Source organism: Musca autumnalis, unplaced genomic scaffold (assembly GCF_047663935.1).
Source record: "Musca autumnalis isolate F117 unplaced genomic scaffold, ASM4766393v1 scaffold_3, whole genome shotgun sequence".
NCBI lineage: Eukaryota > Metazoa > Arthropoda > Insecta > Diptera > Muscidae > Musca > Musca autumnalis.
In genome coordinates this window covers 250,073,972-250,096,125 of record NW_027411866.1, presented here as the reverse complement: position 1 = coordinate 250,096,125, position 22,154 = coordinate 250,073,972, and the positions used below count along the sequence as shown (strand labels likewise).

Below are 22,154 nucleotides of genomic sequence, written 5' to 3'. Positions count from 1 at the left end.
AACTCTTATTGCATTAGTCCACTAATCAACTTAGTCGACGAAAGGCTCAAAAGTTTTCGGCAGTGCAAATCCTTTAAGCGTAATGTCGGTTAATATTTTCTGAGTATTTCAGCCATGACAAGTTTGACTACAAGTGATGTTGTAAGACACACAGTTCGGACTCGACGATCAAAAGTAGGTCCCATATCATTGAGCTAATATTCATCGGGTATACAATTTGATGTGAGAGAAATCTCCTTTGTTGCTTCGGAGATGTATGTAAAGTCGTCTAATAGCCCTCTAAAAATACCCATTAAATAGTAATTAAATACATTATTTGAAGCAGTAATTTGAAAATATATGTATATACTCATATGTGTATTTTTTAAGGTTATGTATAAAATATAGTTGGATATATAATTTTCGATTCTTCAGTCTCTCTTTCTCTTCCTCTCTAATCACTTGTTTGACATATCAGGGCAGCACTACGTTTTACCCAATGCGATGGTTTAATCTTGGTATTCAAAAACACAGGAATAACATAATTCGTGGAATGACCCGTGGTAGACAGGGTTCCCTTACGTTCGGCAGTCTTGTAAAGAGGACTTTTATAACGATTACCCTCTTTGAGATCATAAATTGTGGTGGGTATTAAATATATCGCAGGCATTGGATATATCAACACCTTGGGTAGTTGTTCATCCAACACCTTCTCTTGCCAATTCCAACGGGCACCTTCCAAAAAGAGGCCATTGATATAGACTCCATCATCGGGCGGTTGATCACGGTATTCCTCATCCAATACCTGATGATCAAAAGTCAATGTGTCTATGGGTATTTTATATTTTCGGGCATAATTTTGCATTGCTCCCGTCAGAAAAGCTTGGGTGAAAAAGAAGCCGGATATCCAAAAGGTGGGAGGTTTGTTGTTGTGGTGCCTAGGGGCAAAAAAGAGAGAAAATCTATCATTAAAAAATCTGAAATCATAAAATTCACCCAACTTACCAATCATGCAACCACTTGAGCCTTTTAAACAAATCCTGAATATACGATGCCAGCGGTTTTAAACTTGGATAAGATTTCTTCATCCATTTGCCGGGTATGCGATTTAGTTTTATGGCATTTATAACCCCCTCCAACTCCGGAGTCATAACAATAATACCATGCACAGCTTGTTCGATATCACGACACGAAGTCCTTATTTCCATTTGCAACTTCAAAAATCTTTCCATTTCCTGTGTAATAACGGTATTCATTGATTCATTATAATCCACAGGATATTTTTTCTTAGCTCCCTCAACATCCATATTCGCGGGCATATTGGTAACAATTTCCTTTACCGTTTCCAACAGCTGTTGATCGGCATTTTGTGTACCACCACCACCCGAGGTAACCTCACTACCCAATATCAAAATCATTGAATCGATTAGGGTTTTTGTAGTTTGTAAATCTCGTGTTATGCCTGAATTGGCATGCAGACCATACACCTCGGGGGCCGCCAAACTGGGATAATGTTCATCAACATAACGTAGAATTTCACGATGTTCTGTTTTCCGTGGCACTGTGAAACTGTCGTCTATGGCAAATTTATAGCGATTATCGCTCACCACTTCGGGGTTGACATAATCGGCTAGTATGGTAACTATGGCACGACGATCCCAGGTATCTGTAACACGACCACCATAATTACATTCTGCCGTTAGATAGCCAATGGCATCATAGGGTACATGGTCATATTGATTGAGGAGCATCTGGAAGGAAGAATATTAATATTAGATGGTTTTTTTCTAGCTGCTAAATATAAGGCAGGATAATGTGAGACTGCGTGAAATTATATTGATTTAATAGATGTGAACGAATGTATGATTCTTGTTTGAGTTTTTTCTTAAATCACATCAATCGGGTAATGGAAATGAAAGCATTTGCTGAGACATCCTGGCAGTATTCTCCTGTTATATCATGAATAGTCTTCAGGCAACTGTACATGTTATTACTGTTGCCCTGGACGTTGCCAAAGACTTCGACACCTCTAGGCCGTGCAACCGAACAGTCATGGTGGCACTTGACCTATCAAATACCTTCTATAGAGTCAACCTTGCCAAGCTGTTCGAGGATATAGAGAAGACTAATCTCCAGCCGTGTTTAAAACGTTGGATAATCAAATATATGTGAAGATTCCAGTGAAATTCAGGAACAAGAAATCCAAAACCCGTAGAGTGAAACAGGGAGTTCCACAAGGCGGGGTGATATCTCCGGAACTGTTTAACTTCCACCTTCCACAGAAATCATAATGTATGCGGATGATTGTACAATTTTGGCGTTTTGTCATATCGTCGATGACATATGTGATAGGGCTACATTAGGGCGACCAACAAATTTTTTTTGGGTCTTCTACCACCTAATTTTCTTTTTATTTTATCCAAAAACCTAACAAGTCCGAGCGATATTTGTTTCCATAGCAATTTGTAGGGGGCCAAAGGTGCATTTTTACAAAAAGGCCGCAATTGTGGTCCAATCGATGAAAAAATTGACCAGTTCATTGTTGTGGCTAAAAACGAATGCCACAACATTTGAGAAAATCGGATCTGATTATGATATAGCTCTAATATGCATATTTGGCCGATTTCGAAACCTATATAGCTAATCAAAATCCGATCCGACAAAGCTGACCTAATACAGCTCTTCCATCCGAGGAATATGAAAATATCCGCCGCTAAATCCACTGCCCCACTAATCACCACTTGGACGGCTTCCACTGAACATATTGGTCGATGTTGTTTGTACTTATTCGGACCACTAACTACCCCAAGGCACAGCTATTTGCGATAAGATCAGAAGTAGGAACAAGGTCCTCAAGTCGTTGGCCGGCAGCACTTGGGGTATTGACAAAGACACCTTGTACACCTCTTACAAAGCAATACGTCGGTATGTGGTAAGATATGCTGCGCCAGCGTTGTATGCAAATGTTAGCACTACGCAGTTGAAGAATATTCAAACCTGCCAAAATGCCGTCCTGAGGACTGCATAAGGGTGCCTTCTCGTGACATCAGTGGACTATCTTCATGAGGGGTGAAGGTTTTACCGGTGCATCAACACATTTAATTGACAGGCTTCTCCCACCCAGGCACGCCAGGGGAGATCTTCATGATCTAAAGATAGAGGTCCAAAGGTGCAATCGAGAACATTTAGACCAACGAGCCTAGCAGGCATGCATGGATAGCATTTACACTGATGCAGTCGCACAGGCAGTACTGAGATCCGCCTCAGCAGAAGAACGCCAGCTGCCAAGGCAAACACGAGTGGTTTCAGCCCAGTTACGATCCGGAAGATGCAGCCGCCTCAATTCGCATTGGGACAAGGGTTTCTTTGGCCATCATCACTCTCACCACATGCAGAGAAAAAAATATGATTGATCCAACAATATTCGAAGAGCAAAATATGTATTGTAAATAGATTGTTAGATTCCGTATGTAGTATTGTGACTCCAATAATCGTTTTTGTCAATTTCAACAATTGTTTTTTGTTACATCCAAAAATTGTTTTTGTCGACGGGACAATATTTTTCTCTTTTCTTCGACAATTTTATCCTCTTCTCTCGGTATTCGAAGCCGTGGTGAAAAACAATTGTGAGTTTTGTTTGTATGACAGGATGGTTTTATCTTCGTTGTTTTTTTGTGTATGTACACCAACAATGAGATTCTTGTTTTTATTTGTTTCATTCTTATTTGGGTTTTTATGGCTGAGTTATGCTTGCCGATAGAATACTCGAAGTGAAAATAAATATTTCAACATATGCAGCGGCACCAGCAAATGAAAGTAACGAGCTTCGCCGAATCAACCCTAACGACTGGCAACAAAAATCTTCAGGTTGGTCGATGACCAACAGGGGACAAAGTGGCTAGATCAGCTGAAGCGTTGCAATCGGAACCCTGGTATCAAGATGACTTACCCGAAGGGATGCGCGAGTGAATTTTCGCCAAGAACTACTAGAATTACCAGAGGAAAGAAGAGCATTGCGACGCATAAAATATCTTCCTTGTCGAGGAGGTACTTCAACCACTTGGATAGGCGATGTCGCATATGAAACACTAAAACATCCAAAGTGACCCTTTATTCCATTAGCCGTACTAAGAGTAGCTTTATAAACGCTCCTATTTTTACTTTATTTCTCTAGCTTTGGATCCATGTTTTGAGATATCATCTTCAATTAGGTCTTTCCATGGACCTATTATGTCGAAGTCGATACACGAGACTTAGAAGACTCAGGTTCCAATCGTTGATTCTTCCTTACTCCAGCCATATTTCAGAATATCGACACCGGTCTTGAACTGTTCGACTGACTTATTGTTCTTCAGTCTATTAATTGTTGTCATGGTTACGCTTATCCTCTCTCCTCTTCTCCCGAGATTTTTCCTTGGGCCTTTTTGTTGCTATTGACGACAAGGTTTAGCTTACGACACTACTGATAGCACCATGGATTTTTAGGTGGCCACACTCTTTGAGGACGACGAGCAAACCTCTTTCCCTCCATAAATAAATCGTTGGATAATTAACATCTACTTTTCCAGCATTCCTCTCCCTCCAGACGGCAAAGAAGCCCCCCTGAAACTACTTCCTATGTTTAGGCGGATATTTGCATGTTTCTCGCGCTAAAAAGGTGGTAAGATCGGTTAAATAGGAGTTCAGACTTTCACAAATGACATTAGGAAAGTTACCTGACGCCAAGATCGTACAATCATCCGCATACGTTACGATCTCAATGCCGTCTGCAGGGGATGAATACAGAAGAGGTGGAGGTTAAACAGTTCCGGAGACATTACCCCATCCTGGGGAACTCCCTCTTTCACTCCACGGGGCTTGGACTTATCTTTCCTAAATCTCACACAAGACTGGCGTCCACACATTTAATAGATTATACAACATTTCAAACTTGACCGGGTGGTTGTCTGCTCGATACCTCAAACAACGTAGAGTGCTTGACTGTGGAAAGGGTTATTAATAAGTCAAGCGCCACCATCAGTGTTCTGTCACACAGCGTGGTCTGGTTGACTGATATGTGGGGAGATGGCGTGCTGCGCTGTTGATCGGCAACTGGATAGATGTTTCTGACGCTGCAGAGGACGAAAGCGATATCGGAAGGTTGAGAACTTTAGTGAGATTACCATGGAGATTCCAACAGGGCTCAACGTTCCTCATAACATTCCCAACATCATCCTTTGTAAATTGTAGTGGTTCGTCCTAGTCAGGAAGAGATCGACTGCTCGACAAACTGTCGATTGAAATAACTTGCGCACCTTTTCGAATCAGTCAGCATAATGTCGCCAAACGTTACGTTCTTTCTTTCCAGGGTTTGAGAGTGACTTAACCGTTGCCCATAATTCACTTATTCCGGCTCCAATGTTGCATTCTTTTCAGATTGGTTGCTGGTTAACATTTGTTCCGTTTATGCTCACCGACGAACCTATTAACTTCCAGTGTCAGCTCATTGATTCTGGGGTCAGTGGGGTTGGTACGACGATGTTCAGCACGCTCAATTGCTAATCTCGTCGACTCTGCTAAGAAGATTGGTCTAACCTGGGGTTTTCGACCAGCATGTACATGGCGAGCGGCTGCAGATATCTGATGCGGTTATTAAATTCGCCAATTAGCCTTTCCATGATTGACGATAGTGCGGCGTTCAGAGGTGATAAAATCGGGCGGTCTACTGATGGAGACAATTATTGGGAGATTGTCTGATCCAAGAGAAACCACGAATTGCCAAGTGACGTCATTTGTCAGAACAGCTGGCACAATGGTTTTGTCTGACGAACTGTGACATACTCCGCTAAGTCTGGTAGGGGCGGCCTCATTGCAAAACCTAGATCAGCTCAACTAGCACCGAGGACCAAATGCCACAACTCATGATGAGTCCCCCAAGACCAGACGGTTATGACTTTCCAGAAACGAGCAAAAACAATTAGTCTATTTTGCAGAAAGTTTAGTACCCTCAGCCTATAACTGTACAATACAAATGTAACATACGCGAAGGAAAGAGAAAAAAAGTACTGTTGTAATGAGTGCCGCAAGGACAACCTGAGGCAAAAACTTCAATACGATACGAGACATGTTCTTAAACTGCATTTTGCGAAAAACACTTAAATTTTTTATTGGGAGGCACTCGTCGATGGGGACCTAGATAATCCATATTCAAACCAGAACTATGTCCGGAAGAATTATTGCGATGCGCAAAGTTTGCTCCAAATCGGTTTCTCCCCATTAGAGTTATCATGAATGAAATTTCCCCGTGAGTTTCGTCTTTTCGCCGTTGCAACTTAAGGGAGAAAGTGAAAAAATTCACGGGGAATTGCCGTTCATGATAACCCACAATGTGTGCAACATATTAGGGAAGCATTATGATTTTTTTTTTTATAGAAGGTACCCGAAGAATTTGACCGATATGATCGATCATTCAACTTAAACTAAGTTTGGCCAAAATATTACGATGTGCAATGTTCGGAAATAGGTTGATGCGTTGGAGGATTATCGCGTCTACATGCCAGACATACCGACAGATGATTCCGAAACCGATTTCTTCCAAACATACTTGGGGTCTCAAACCATTATTTCGATGAGAGACATTTTCAGACGTATCAAAGTGTATACACCCTCTGCGGGTATAAATAGTACCTCTCATTCCCATACTTACACTCAATTGCAACACCGATATTTGTAAATCGGATTCATTAAAGCCATACGATATGTTCCAACCTAATGGACCGTATTTGCGACGTTCCTGGACAACAGCATGAAAGAAACATATACCGAACAGCAGGCGGGTGAATGCACGATCCTGTTTACCCACTCCAGTATAAAATGTTGGATCGTTTATCGGCTCGGAATTATACGAACGCATGATGTTCTCTTTTAGGCCGGTTGGAGGTTCATTTGTCATTTTTACACCATTTTGCAGCAATGCCACCGGGAATTGTGGTGTCGGATAGCTGGTTAACCACAAGCGGAAGGAAGCTGAATAAAGAAGAAGAAATTCTCAATAAATTTAGAAATTAAAAAAACAGGCTTGTCGCCGATATAAAGGAATTTAATGAGTCAGCTAAGCTGTCAGTTTCGTTTTGAAAGCATTACGATATGAAGTGAACTAGGTCGTTCTTTTAGTTCGACCGCTGTCTTTTTAGTTCGATCGTTTGGTTCAGTAGATGATCATAGTTGCGGTAACATAAGATAATCTCAACATCATTTCTCTTTTATCTCATACACCAAAATTTAACGCGTTTGCTGTCGAGTTCATTTAAAGGTATGTAAATAGAATAGAATGATAAGGTCTGCCTGGTCACTTTCCCAAGAATTGTCCAGCAAGAACTTTCTTAGAGAGTAAGGAGTTTTTATTCTCTTTTGCAAGAAAAGTGTAAAAAGTAAACAGACACCTTCCCAGCAAAAACCAGCAAGCGATCAGCTGACTTTCCAAAACAGAACAATTTGTCCGCCAATAAAGGAAAAAAAAGGAAGCAAAAATGTTGGATTTTATTTAAAATAAACAAGTAAAAAAGTATCAGTCGGCTTTGCCGACAGAAATATACCCTCAGCCTGTGTATATTGAAACAATTTTTTCCCAAAATACGTAAGTATTTAGGGGGTTTTAAACATTTTGGGCATTTGAACCGACAAGAATTTAATTAATTTAAAAATTTATTCCTAATTAAAGATCAAAAGTTTTGCGGAGGGGATACTAAAAGGAATGGATCGACATTGACCATTATGGAAGTGGATCTCCAGCCACTACATATGGTGCCAATGGGGTTTTTACACCCTTCGGGCTGTTTGCTCAAGAAGTATGGACTTGCCCCTGAAAAAAATACTTTTACCATCGTAATTGAGGCAGCGAATGCAAGTTGCTTCAACAAAAATCAAAGTGATTCGATATTAGGTCATAAAGTGAACTTATCCGAAATTTTGTTTGGGAGGTACCGGATGGAGTGAACAAATATAGTCCATATTTGAACCTGATCTATATCTGGTAGATATATTAGGATGTGTAAAGTATAGACCAATTCGGCCACTCCCTTCAAGAGTTACCGTACGAACAATTTTTCCGAACATTTTTGAACTTTTGTGGGGGAAGTACCTGAAGGGGTGGACCAATATGGCTTATCTTCAAAATTAAACTATGTTTGGACAAAATATAACTAAGGCCATATTTTGGACCTAATCGGCAGATCCGTTCGAGAGTTATCTTAGGCTCCAACCACCTCACACGGTGTAATAGGGGTTTTTGCAACTTTCAGGCTATTTTCTCAGGAAGTGTGGACTTGCCCCTGATGAAACTTGTACCGTTGTATGGAGGACAGTGAATACAAGTTGCTAAAATAAAAATCAAAGCGATTCGTGAGATGGTCCTAAATTGAACTTTTCCGAAATTTTGTGTGGAAGGTACCCGAAGGAGTGGACCTATTGAGACCATATTGGAACCTCATATTACTCTGGTAGAAAGTTTACGCTATACAAAGTATGGACCAAATCGGTCACTCCCTTAAAGAGTTATCGTGCGCACAAACTTTCCGAACATTTTCGAACTTTTGTGGGGGAGGTACCGGAAGGAGTGGACCGATGTAGGTCATCTTCGAACTTAAACTAAGTTTGGGCAAAATATTACGAAAGCCAAAATTTTAACCGAATCGGTTCATCCGTTCGAGAGTTATCGTGCGCTCCAGCCCGCAGGACAGACAGACGGACGGACATGGCTAGATCGACTCAAAATTGTCTGAAACACATTTCGTCCAAACATACTTGTGGTCTAAAACCATTATTTCAAAGTGTATATACCCTCCTTAGCCTAAAGGCTGAGGGTATAAAAAGAAGAATTACCCAAAAAGGAATTTTCCACAATGCAACTTTGTTCTCCGAAGAAACAATACAATTAGGCTTGCATTTCCACAATAAAATTGTTTTTAATTTTCACAAACATAAATCACCGAATAATTAAAAACAGCTGATTGATTGTTTTCAGGAAGAAGAAGAGTTACAAGTGCTTGCTAGAAGAAATTTGTCCAGCAAGAATTTGCAAACTCTCAGTAAAAGAACTGTCAAAATGTCTATCTCGATTCGCTCTCTTTTGCTGGCTTTTTGTGTTAACGGACGACTTCCAGCAAAAATTGGTACAAATTGTTACAAGTTTTAAGATAACCAGACAGACCTATTATTGTCGTTCGCTCTTTTAATGAACAATAATGAACGAATTTGACCGACCTAGTTCGGTTGCTGTTTCCAGCGAATCGTTCAACTGAACTAGTTCGTTCGTGAACGGATTTTAATTCTTCGAAAAAATTCGACGTTATCTACTTACGTGATGTGTTGAAGGTATCCATATTCTCCCACAAGTACTCCAGTTTTGGCATCCATGAGGCGGCCAAGTGGCAATTCTGCAAACACACCCAATGACCCAGCTCCTGGGCATTCTTAATTAGATTCTGGGCAATGGGCCCCTGGCCCTGACCCAAGGAGATGCTTTGGAAATTTTCATCATGGCCCATTTTCTCGGCAAACGAAAGCAACGACCCCAAAGGATCTGCACCGGGGGAAAGTATAAAAATCAAAGGTGTAAGAGCCGTCGATTCTATGTACGATTTGCTAATATCAAATTCTGGAGGTGTAACAAATTGTGCTCCTATTTCAGCGGCAATAAAGTTACGTATGGCCAAAAACACCTTGTCGGGTCGTAGACATTTCAAAACAATGATTTTTTCCATACGTGTTGTGCGATTCTGCCAACCATCGGGTAGGGGTTGTAACTCAGGCTCGGCGTGGTCGTAAATCATTTTCCAGGCCGAGGGATTGCTTCTAAAGGAGCTGACAATGCCCTTGAGTTCAGGAAATTCTTCTAGGCGTACAATGTTCGACCAAATGTTTTCATTTATCCAACTAGGATCGGGATTGGGAATTTGACTTGTGGATTCTTTGGCCGTGGTGAGAAGATGAGACAAGTGGCGCATTTGTATTTGATTGTTGCCCAATAAGATCCGAGTGCAAAGTATAAAGGAGAACAGCAGCTTATCCTTTTCAAAAATTGAACGGCACACCGTGTTGTAGAGATTCTTGCTAACCGCATCCACCAGGAATTTAATGCGCCTCGGCAAATCTTTGGATTTATTGGCTGTCTCTATGGAATAGACATAGAGATTGATGTACCAACTCAGGGAGAACTGATACATGGGATCAATGTTGGGAAGATCTGTGATGGAGTAGTACAATATGGAGGAGTGGATGGCAACCGGTTTGTAGTTCAAACGGAAAGCCTCAATTTTCGATGTGGTTTCCACAGAGGCTTCCTGCTTGGCGGCAATGTCGGTAGAAAGGGTTTGAGATTCTCCCAGTATCTGTATGGCTCCCTCATTTTCCAAAATATCTCCCTCCGAACTAGTAAGAGTTTTCAAAATCATGTTCTCTGCATCAATGAGGGCGGATTTGTTTTTCGCAGCCTCGGCGGTGAGAGTCATTCTCAATTCCTGTAAATCTGGCCTTTCCTTGGCCACCACAATGCTCAGCAGTTGGTCCTCCAAGGCATTTTGTGTCAGGGCAAAGTTGATAATGGTAACCTTGTTAAAGGTCTCAGGTAAAAAGTGGGGATTCCTCAAGTTACAGGTCATGTAGAGGCGGAAATTTTGATGCAACGGTACAATGTTATCTCCCAGGCTAATGAACTTTTGGCCACCCTGCACAAAGGTCTTTTTAAGTAAAATCGGATCCAAAGGGACCTCCAGCTCTTCTAGGATGTTTTCTATGATCACCGGGTAGCCATATTCCATGGCCTCGGCTATAACCTTCATGTAATTTGCCTGATTAAATTTCACACAGCTTAGGCGATTTTTCCGTTCCATATTCTTCAGCCAATAATTGGCCTGACCCTGGGGATCGATGAACAAGCTATAACGACTTGAGTTGGCCGATATTATGGCATTTTCGGTGGAAAAGATGTCATTGGGTAGACCATTGATGTTCCAATTTTGTATTTGTATTTCCACACCCAGGGCCTTGAGTATGTTGTACCCCTCGGACACGGGTATTTCCTTGTCCACACATTTCTCATACCAATCCTGGACACAGGTGGTCCTAAAGTGATAATTCATGGCCGAAAGATAGGCAATTATGCCACACGACAGCAATATGTCACCCGGCAGGTGGTCATAGAGTATCTGCAAGTCATCGGCAGCCTTGGTCCAGCGTGACTTTTCACCACCCAAACCATCAATGAGGGATTTGGCCCGAGTCAATTTATCCTGACACAAATCAGCCTCATCTTGGGTCCTTTTCATTTCTATGTTTGCTTTTTCCAAGTCTTCATTTAACTTGGCCACCTTGGCCTCCAACATGGCAGTCAATTCTCGCTTCTCATTGAGGAATGTCATGGTATCGGAATACTCCTTTTCGGCGGCCGCCAATTTGGCCTTTTTGGGAGCCACAATCTTGGCCACATTATCATACAGATCCATGGCAATTATCCATTGACACAGGCCCTTGGCAGCACTTGAGGCCTTGGCCACAATGCTGGGATTGAAATCCTTGTGGGGTATAAAGTCTTTGCGTATTTTCTTCATTATGTCGGGATTGATGTTGTCTTTATCGAAATCTTTGAGGGATTGCAGGAAATTCAAATCCCCGAGTATGCGTTTACTGGGCCCCCAATAGTCATTGACCATTTTCCCTGTGGCGGGATCAGCAATGCGATCCGAGGGTATGCCCTTGATGACGCAAACCGCCGCCATTACCAATTTAATGACCGAGGGAGGATTTTTCATGGACTTGACCAGGGTAATGTCGGTGGGCTTCAAGGTGTTCAAGGCCTGTAGGGCCTCTTCGAGTACAGGTATGGCCTGGGCCAAATCTTTTTCACATTCATTTTTCAAATCCTGGGCAGCCTCGGCTTGTACGGAAGCCACCACTTCGTCTTTCTTCACCTGTTCCGCTGCTGCCTGGGCCGCAATGGTTTCTCGGTTAATTTCCAACATCATTTTCCGCGAATTTTCTGCCATATCCAGCAACTTTGGTTGCAAAGCATTCAATTCATTTTGCATTACTGCAATGGCCTCGGCCGCACTGGCCAATGTGTCCAAGCCTCCAATGTAACGTAACTTGGCACCCATTACTTCCTTCTGCTTACGTTCCATAACCGTTTGAAATGATTGTATCAGCTCCAAAAAGGAGGCATTGGTCAAATAGATGTGCCTACCCGTTAGCTCACAGAAGCTTTGCGATACCTTACCCGCCGTGGTGTGGAAATATTGGCAAGTCTCCACAATCGACTGTTTCATATCTTCCGTGGGTACCTTGACATTTTCCAAAGATATTTTGGCAATCATTTGTAAAGCTTCCTCAGGCCAAGATTGGTACCAATCTATGGTACAGCAATTCACGAGCGAAGGATACAATCTTACCCTTGTCCTCAAACTATCTCCAATAGGCGAGAGGCAGAGTATAATATGCAGTTTCCTTTTGCAACGATTCACGAAGAACGAAAAGACTTGCAGCGGAGAAATGTCAATGTTGCGATTTCCACCCTGGGCCGCAAGACGTACCATTTCCAATATCTCCTGCTTCTCATCAATGGCATATATATTGGGAACCTCACCCTGATTTAGCAGGCAATCAATATCTTGCAAAAACAACTCCATTTTAATTTGATTCTCTGTCATAAGGAAGGCGGTATGTTTGTCCATACCTCCAGCCTCCTTGAGAACACTTTTCAGATCATCATGCCAATCATTGGGACCATAATTCTTGGTGATTTCCGGTTGAAAGAATGAAGTTTGTACCATGTTGGCGGCCAATTTGGTAAGAGACTGCCTTCCAGAGCCTCCGAGACCAATAAGCAAGGCACTGGCCCCACTTATGGACAAGATGCGGCATATACGATTCAAGTGTTGCAAGGCAAAGGTGAACAGGGTTATGTCCATTTTGGTTCTCCTCGTAGAGTTGTAGTCCTCCAAACTGCTGAGGGCAAATTTATACAAACTCTCCAGACTGGGCACCTCTTCATAACGTCTTTCATCCGCCACAGAGTCTTCATCAAAATAGACACCGAAAAATATGCGATTCGCACCATCCATGGTAAAAATGCGATCCCCAGTCTGCAATTCCGTGTGATATTGTTCCAAAGCCACGTCCAGCTTTTCTTTGAAATGTTTAACCACACAATCATTTAGCTTCTGGAACATCCAACGACGATCATCATCATCTATGAGGCGGTCATAGAATACCCTCATTGCCTCATGATACCACAGGCGTATAAACATTTTCTTATCACTCACTGATTCCTTGCGTAGCAATGAACAACCTGTCACAACTCTTGCTATGTCCCTCAAATTGAAAATATAGTGGCTTTTGGCCGGCGTGGCCCTCATCTCTGTTTGCACCAATTTATAAATATGCTGAGTAGCTGAGACTATGGCATTAGCCATAGCAAAAACATCACTACCATGACCCGTCTTTCTCAAACCATTCAGCAAAACATTTACAAAGATCCGGTTCATCGTTTCATCACTGAAGGTATCAATGGAGAAGATATTAAAGTGATTCAGAAAGCGGGCATAGACATCTTGACGGCTGCCTCCAGGCAGACCACAGGCACTGACAAATATCACATTGTGTATAAAAACCTTGGTGCTGTCGCGTAAATCATAAACATGACCATAATCGAAATATTGTCTCAGCAATTCCAAAGGAGGTTGGGCGCCATATTCCTCTTTCATGGGCATGCTCATGTCATCTACGAACAGTACGGTTTGTTTGCCCTTAGGCGCTCCATAAATGCCACGTTTCCATTTTTGTAGCTGGAAAAAAGTGATAAATTAAAATTCAGGTATTATTAGAAAGTTTCACGTTGGGCGCCAAAATAATTTCAAATATGTTATTGCCCCAAGATGGGCATCAATCCACTTCAAATATAATTTAGAGTTTGACAAAGCGTGCCAAAGAAAATGTAAATATTATCAAAACAGGACAGATATCCGACAGACAAATCAATTTAAAGCATTTTAGAGTATTGTCATACAGCTTCTCATTGGGCGCCAAATAAATTTCACATATTTTTAGGCCAACGTGCCCAAAATTCATTTGAATTCAACTTTGAATGCCATTAACCCAAAACTGTTGGCCGGCAAATCAATTTGAGGCATTTTAGAGTTCCACGTTGGGCGCCAACTAATATTAAATAGTTTTTAAAGTTACTTATGCCCAAGGTTTTTATAAAAATAATAGGAACAACTTTGGGGCCAAATTATTTACTATTATGTAAATATTTCCTGGAGCTGCACGTTGGGCGCCACGTTTGTATTATTTCCAAAACTCACCTTTGAAATCAACAAGTCTTGTGTTTGATTTGCCGATATCATCACGGTAAATGTCATAAACGCCGTCTCATAGGCTTCACCATCCAGTTTGTTCATCAAATAGTTTTGTATGTAAACGCTTTTGCCAGTACCCGTTGGACCCACCAACAGAATTTTCTTTTTGTGCTGCAAAAGAGGCACATTACTAAAAAAATTAATAAAAATTTGTTGATCTGAACTTACTTCAATGTGCATTTTAAGCAAATGCATGTAACGCGCGGTATCTATAGTCGGCACCTGAACACCCAATGATGTTTCCTCCACCTCCAGACGTTTGGCAATGTCGTTCCATGAACGCCACGAACCTCGTTGCTTGAATATATACATATAATCCACCAAAAGTCCCTCAGGCGGCATTGAAATATCCAGCTTGCCAATTGTTTCGGGTATGGTTTCCTCATTGGTCCACAGCTGAAAGGAAAACACAAAAAGAAATATAGCAAATAATTCGAAGATTTTCTATAGACATCGTCGGAACGGCTATTCGTGAGTTATTCGTCATTATATTTCGGAAAATGTAACTTTACAATCGCAGTTTCCGTATGAGGCAACACCGATAACACACAATCAATTACTACAATGAGAATATGTCATTGTGTTGCTGTACAGGAATAATCTTCGTCTCCTCATACAGATGGTAAACTGATGACTGGAATATACTGTCGATAGTATAAAACGTTAGAGACAAGCCAGAACGGACAATCTCGATACATGACCAAGCGGGAAAATAAAGTAAAGTTATTTCAATTATCTCGGAAAATTCAAGAGCCGTCTTTGACCTGATCCTAACTATAAAGAAATGTTAAAAAAATTGTCTCGTAGAGCGCAAGATACATCGTTGTCCTAGATCACTTGTAGTTAAAATATTTACTGAAGTTCAAGAGCCGTCACAGACCACAGCAAAATAAAAAGGTGCCCGATATTCCGTTTAACAGCCGTTCTGGGCCAGAACGTAAGGAGGAATTGACCGATATTGCATTCAAGAACAGTGGTGGGCCAGAACAACATCAGAAGTGTACGCAGTCAAGTTGATCTCGAAAAGTCAAGAGTAATGTTGTAGCAGTATTTTAAATGTTTGTAAGTTCCCATTTCTGCTTAATCTGCATATGTGTCTACCTCCAGTTTAAAGAATGTGGCTGCTTCGATGGGTTTTAGCCTCAAAGCTACTGGAGATATTTGATAAGGTTTGGCAGGGCAGTTGAAGATGTGCAGTGTGTTATTCGGGGCTGTTTTGTATGCTGAGCAGATTTTATTCACGGTGTCATCAATCCTCGCCCTATAAGATTTTGGACGGCTGCACTATCCCGAGCGTAATTGACCCAAAACTACTCTGGTTTGTCGTGGTAGCTGACAGCTGCGATAGATGGGGATTCATCCACACGATAGTTGTTTATGGTATATGCAACTACATATGTGTAAATTCTATTCAAATCTGCTTGATAATAGGCATGTTGATCTAGGGTTTCTCTTTTGTAATGTTGGACCTCTATTTCTAGCTCATGAAGATCCCTCCTGACATCACCATATAGCGATTAGGATGGCTCTCACGGTAAATCCCGATCAAGTACTGGAACGAATACATGCCTTTGTTGCTGTACTGGAAGAATATTTGTTTTTTTTTTTTGTGGATGACCGATTATGGAGGCACTATATGGAGCAGGGTTTCGGAGTCGGAGTCTACGAGTCGGAGTCGAGCAATTTTGCTGCAGTCGGATTCGGAGTCTGAGTCGAAAAAAATAACTCGACTCCGACTCCGGGCAAAATTTCTTTTACATTATAAAAATATAACATTAAATTGGGGACACCAATTTTTTTCAAAAATCATTATTTATTTTTTAAAAAAGCTATAATAAAACATACAAGAAAATGGTATATTACTAAGTTAGAGGAAGATTTACAGTATATTTACTCCTTTGAAGTCTAGTATTTTCATCTCTACTTTGATCACAAATCGCGAAAAGAAAATATTTTTGGTCCAATTGATCCTTTAATTTTTTGAAACCCATAGAAAAATCTATTTCAATCAAATCATAATTGTAGATTTAACGTCTTCTATATAAGCTTTGACAGGGGCGTAGCCAGGATCAAATCTAGGGTGGGGGGCAGGCAACTTCTTTTTTGTTTTGTGATGTGTATAGTTTTTACATACAAAATTTTAAAACCTTTATTTAGGGTACTTACCTAATGAAAAACAAGTAAAATACGTCCACCATGAAGTATTCTGAACTAATATGGAATAGATAGTTTTCTTTCCGTTTAACCATTTCGTAAACCAATTACATACTACCTAACCTTATCTGGTCAGCTAAAATGTTGTACAATACTTGGAATTGGGCGGTATTGTTGTTTAGGGCCTATTCCAAAACGTGGAGCTATGTCCACAACTATTGGCGGAGAAGTATTTTGATCACTATGAACCCTTAAATTGCACCCAATTTATAGAGAAAATGTAAATAAAAACAAAAATTGTATCCGACTTGATACATGACTGGATGAAATAATACGATGTTCAAATTTTGGACCAAATCGATTGCTCCCACTTAATGACATTGGATGCACATTCTCTTGTGGTTCGAGCATAGTAATTTCCCAAAATATACATATAGCGTACCTAGATACTCGTAATGTTACTATATGTATGTCTCTGTTTACCTGTTTAACCCATTTCGTACTTGGTGTTCGATTTTTTGAACAGTAAACAAATTTTAAACAAGTTTTAGTATGTATTCATCTGTCAGCAAATAAAAATATTCTTCACTTGAAAAAAATGAAATTTAAAAAGTAATCATGGTGAATTATTGCCTACATGGAACCGTTTCACAAAATATAAAGAAGATGATTTAGGTGCTTAAGCACGACTTTACATACATATGTGCAAAGTTGACTGATCGAAATTTCGAACACTGGTACTTATCATAAATGTCAGTGGCTATATCACAACGTTGAAATGTACTGACAGATAAGAAGGGAAAAGTTATTATAGTCCCATATAAGACTAAATACTAAATATCAGCCATTTCAGTAGCAGAGTACGGCTAAAATCCTGAAAACTCCTAAAATCGCTATAGGCTATATAAAAAAATGGACCAGTGCTGACAAATTTCTGAAGGGAAGTTTAGTAGGCCCAAAGAAGACTAAACATGTATTAAATTACAACCATTTCTATAGGATGATCCAGATAAATCTCAGAAAACCCCCGAAAATCGGGCCGTACCTTTCCATGGTGGGTAATAAAAAACGTGGACCAATGCTGACGCATTTCCGGGGAAAAGTTTTGTAGGCCCAAAGAAGACACAATACCACTCTTTAATCATTTTTTAGTTCAAAAATCACAGTGCCCTTGAAACAAATTTAAATGGAAGTTGCTTACACCTTGGAAGTTTTTGCGGATTCTGAAACTACAATGTTCATAGATGAGAAATATCAACAAAACTAAAAAAATCGCCGGAGCGCTTTTTAAATAAATCGCGATTCAAGTTGACATTTTTAAGGGTTTTTTTAGGTTTTCACGACTTTGCTTGGAAACTGCACGTCCTTTCGAAATGAGAGTAAAGAAAATGTTGTAGCAGTGAAAATTCTGTACGAGATTGGCTGATTGATATTTTGCTAGGTTTTACCATTTTTGAGGTATAAAGGTTCAGATCAAACGTTCAAATTTTTTTCGTAGGTCTTCAGGATTTACCATGAAAGCTGCAAATCCTTTCGAAATGGGACCAAAGAATATGTTGTTGCTGTAAAAACTCCCTACAAGATTGGCTTTCGTATTTTTTTCCTAGGTTGTACCGTTTTGTAGAGAATTTTCATAGCACCGCGATTTATTTAATTTTTCTTATCTATGAACATTGTAGTTTCAGAATCCGCAAAAACTTTCCAGGTGCAAGCACCTTCCATTTAAATTTGATTCAAGAGCACCGTGAAATGATAAAATAAATCAATAGAACAGCATATAAGTCAATTTTTTACTTCTACACATATAGTGTTCGCGCCAATTTCGAACACCAATTTCCATTTTACTATGGTAAAATTGATCATCCACAAAAATTGAGACAGGACACTGAAATTTTGGGAAGACGGAATTAACTATTATTTGGCATTTAGGATGATCAAATCTGCTTTAATTTTGAATTTAGGGTTTAGGTATATGGAAGTTTTTAAATTGGCTGAAATTTGGCTTTCTAAGTTCAAGGTTGTCAAAAAATGTATCCACCAAAAAGATAATATCCCCCTCAAAATTGCGAACATAGGTCCACGTTTTGGTATGGCATTTTTATTTCCTCAGCCCTTAGGCTAAGGAGGTTATATACACTTTCATACGACCAGAATGTGTCTTACCGACATAATTATTTTAGACCCCAATTGAGGCGCTCAGCGCCAAAACGGCCTAACCCACATGCCCAAAAAACCAAACAGACTTTAAAGATTTAACTGAAACCTTTTGAAACAAATTCAAAAAATGCCATATTGTATTATTTTAGAAGATAGTATTACCTAGTGTTAATCAATGCAGTATGGAATTGTTTTAATAGTTATTTCAAAAGATGCTGGTGTGAAAATGTGGGTAGGGCCGTTTTCAATTTCAATTTCAATTATGTTTGGACGAAATCTGTTTCAGATAATTTGAAGTCGTTTTAGCTATCTCCTTCCGTCTGGCTTTCTGGACTCACAATAACACTGGAACGGATGAACCGATTCGGTCCAAAATTTGGCCTTCGTAATATTTTATCCAAACTTAGTTTAAGTTCGAAGATGAGCCATATCGGTCCACTTCATCAGGTACCTTCCCATAAACATTCGAAACTCTTCGCTAAAATGGCTCGCACGGCAACTCTGGTCCATACTTCGCACACCATAATATTTCTACGAGACATTGATCGTCCAAACATACTTTAAAAAATTTCATCTATGCTTTCTTAAATAAAATCGTTTTCAATGATTAAACAAAAATATCTATTTAACACATTTTGACATTACAAATAATTAAAAGGTGGACCGATATGACCCTCTTCGCAGTTAAACTAAGTTTGGACCGATATAATAATTTGGACCGATTTTAATTTCCACAGACAGACTGCCATAACTATATCGACTCAGAATTTTACTCTGATGAAAAATATGTATACCGTATAGGGTTGCAGATAACTTTTTTATTGCGTCACAAACGGAAAAACCACCTTTATATACCCTCCATACTATGGTGGTGTGTATAAAAATTACATATCTCATCTATATTTCAACCGAATTCATTGGTTTTTCCAGTTTTCGAAAGCTTACTTACAAATAATAAATTAAATATTATAAAATAAGAAAGAAATTATACTGTTTGGTATCTTCTAAGTAGCCTAGAGCTCGAGGAAATTCACCATAACTATATACTATAACTATATAACCATATAAAATAAAAAATAGTACATCAGAACATCTGCAATTTTTTTTCAACTTTTGTATAACAGTATAATTTTTCAAAACTTTTTTGAAGGATCTAGAGGGGGGGGGGGGGGGGGGCAGCTGCCCCCCTGCCAATAGCTGGCTACGCCCATGAGCTTTGACACTTAAATTTAAGATTTTTAAAAGTAGAGTTAATCTATGTTTGCACCGTGCGGCTCAACTATGTATGAATTTCAGATGCTTGCTAGGGTTATGATTTTTTTACAACCTCATATCTATATATGCTATTGTGATGAGCTTTTAAAATAGATTATATAAAATCGTAGTTATAAAAAAAATACCGAACATTTTGAGCTATGGTTCTATATCAAAACGTGGACCGATATAGCCCATTATAGAAACTTGTGTAACAAATTATAGATTTCTATCTTAAAATTTGCGAGCTGTATCTTGATTTCAACAGACGGACAAGTTAAATCGACTTAGAATTTTATGCTGATCAAGAATATATGCATATATATACTTTATAGGGTGTTACTATATTTCGATGTGTTACAAACGGTTAATTATACCCTCCATATTATGGTGGAGGGTATACAAACAGGGTTTCATAGACGGCCATTTGCCAGAAAACTTCTTAATATTTATCAACAAAAATTTCAGAAAGCAGATTAAGTTATGCTCATTCTGATGAAGAAAACATCTGTCATAAAAGTTTTCTTGAACAAAAATCATGAAAATGGGATTTATTGGGCTTTCAACTGGATGTCACCCCTTAAGGCTCTTGAAGCATTCTAAAATGTTGGCTTACTTCCATTTTAAAAACTGGTCATGAATTGCTTATAAGTTTTATCGCATGTAGTCCTTATGTTTTGTATTGCCCCTTCATTTTCACATATTTTAAAAGCTTAAAAGTTTGTTCACTGGGAAGAGTTTACTGGGAAGAGTTCCTTCCGCTAAAAACATTAAAACCGACAAATACTTTATATCTTGAATTTTGTTGCCATTTTTTAAAGTAAGATTCAGACGAAACAATATAGGTATTAATTTTACTTCATATTTGTGTTCTGTAGTTAAGTATTATATCCGAACGAATGCTCTTTCTAAAGAATAAGTTAGGAAAACCCAACAGATTAGCCTATATGGGCCCAAATATAGGAACAAGCTAAAATTATTACATTATTAAATTACACTCGAAGTCGACCCGGAGTCGGAGCCGGAGTCGTGAAAAAAATTGGTCTGGAGTCGGAGTCGGCCCAAAAATACCTCGACTCCGAAACCCTGATATGGAGGCACAATGTTGCAGTTCTGAAGGCGGCATTCTGACAGGTTTCAATATTTTCCTATCAAGTTGCATTAATATTCGCGGACCACACTGGCGTGGCATAGCTTACCACAGATCGACCTATCCTGGTATACGTGATCAACAATGTTTCTTTATCTGTGTACCGCAAGCGCTGGCTGCTAGGACCTTTACATCTCAGCATGTTGCAGATAACTCTGGCATGTGCGGACGACGTGAACATAGTGTCGAATTGTGGTAGTTTGTGGTCGGGATTCTGCTACCATCGACCATGACATTCAACTCAGTTCTCACCTCTACAGTCAATGTGGTGAACGGAATGGTAGTAGATTTAGTGGTGGATATTTGCATATTCCTCGCCTGGAAAAAGGTGGCAAGATCAACCAAATAAGAGTTCCACCTTTCACAATGACCTCAATCATCGGCATACGTAACGATCTCAATTCCGTCTGGAGGCAGCGGAATACATGAGCGGTAGAACTTAAAAAGTTCCGGAGATATTACCCACCTTGGGATCTTCCTGTGCTTGACAGTATCAAAGGCTTTTGATAAGTCGAGCACCACGATCACTATTCTATCACATGGCTTGCTTTCGTTGAGCGAAATCTGTCTGTATGATTCACTTTTGCTGGAATCTTAGCCTGGCTCCAGTAGCAGAACCACCCTGGCCAGTTACCAGACTTCTGACACAATGTGTGTAGCTAGATGGCTAAGTTGAGAATTTTGGTGATATACTCAAGTTCCGACTTACCTAGCTGTCTCAGCATTGTTATGCAGATTCCGTCAGCCCCCAACGCTCTGGATGATTAAGAGTTCCCAATGGCTTCCATTGTAAATTGTGCTGGTTCCTCCACGGCAGGAAGAAATCTAATGTTAGGGAGTAGTATACTCCTCGTCCTTCCACTACGGGCTTGCTCGACAATTTGACGATGAAAATAACTTTTCAGATCAGTTAGCGTAACATCACCAAATGTCACCTGAGATCCTATCATCCTGACGAACCTTGTCACGCTTATTTGCTAGTCCCGCCGGCTGTGTGGATATTCGACCTGGACGTATGTATATGGCGAGCGTCCTTCTAATGTACGCTTTAGACAGTTTTCGGAAGCGGT

At 40.0% G+C, this 22,154-nt stretch overlaps 1 protein-coding gene across 1 annotated transcript in view; it reads right to left on the bottom strand.

Annotated features, from left to right (window-relative positions):
- Positions 1–315: 315 nt before the first annotated feature.
- Dhc62B (Dynein heavy chain at 62B) overlaps positions 316–22,154 on the bottom strand; it is a 40,490-nt gene continuing 18,651 nt past the window's right edge. The window contains exons 6-11 of the mRNA XM_073977778.1: positions 14,538–14,765; positions 14,316–14,480; positions 9,317–13,796; positions 6,665–6,984; positions 985–1,730; positions 316–917 (exon numbers count right to left, since the gene is read on the bottom strand). Coding sequence (XP_073833879.1) covers positions 434–917; positions 985–1,730; positions 6,665–6,984; positions 9,317–13,796; positions 14,316–14,480; positions 14,538–14,765 — 6,423 coding nt within the window. The 3' untranslated portion in view covers positions 316–433. The remainder of the gene's footprint in view (positions 918–984; positions 1,731–6,664; positions 6,985–9,316; positions 13,797–14,315; positions 14,481–14,537; positions 14,766–22,154) is intronic.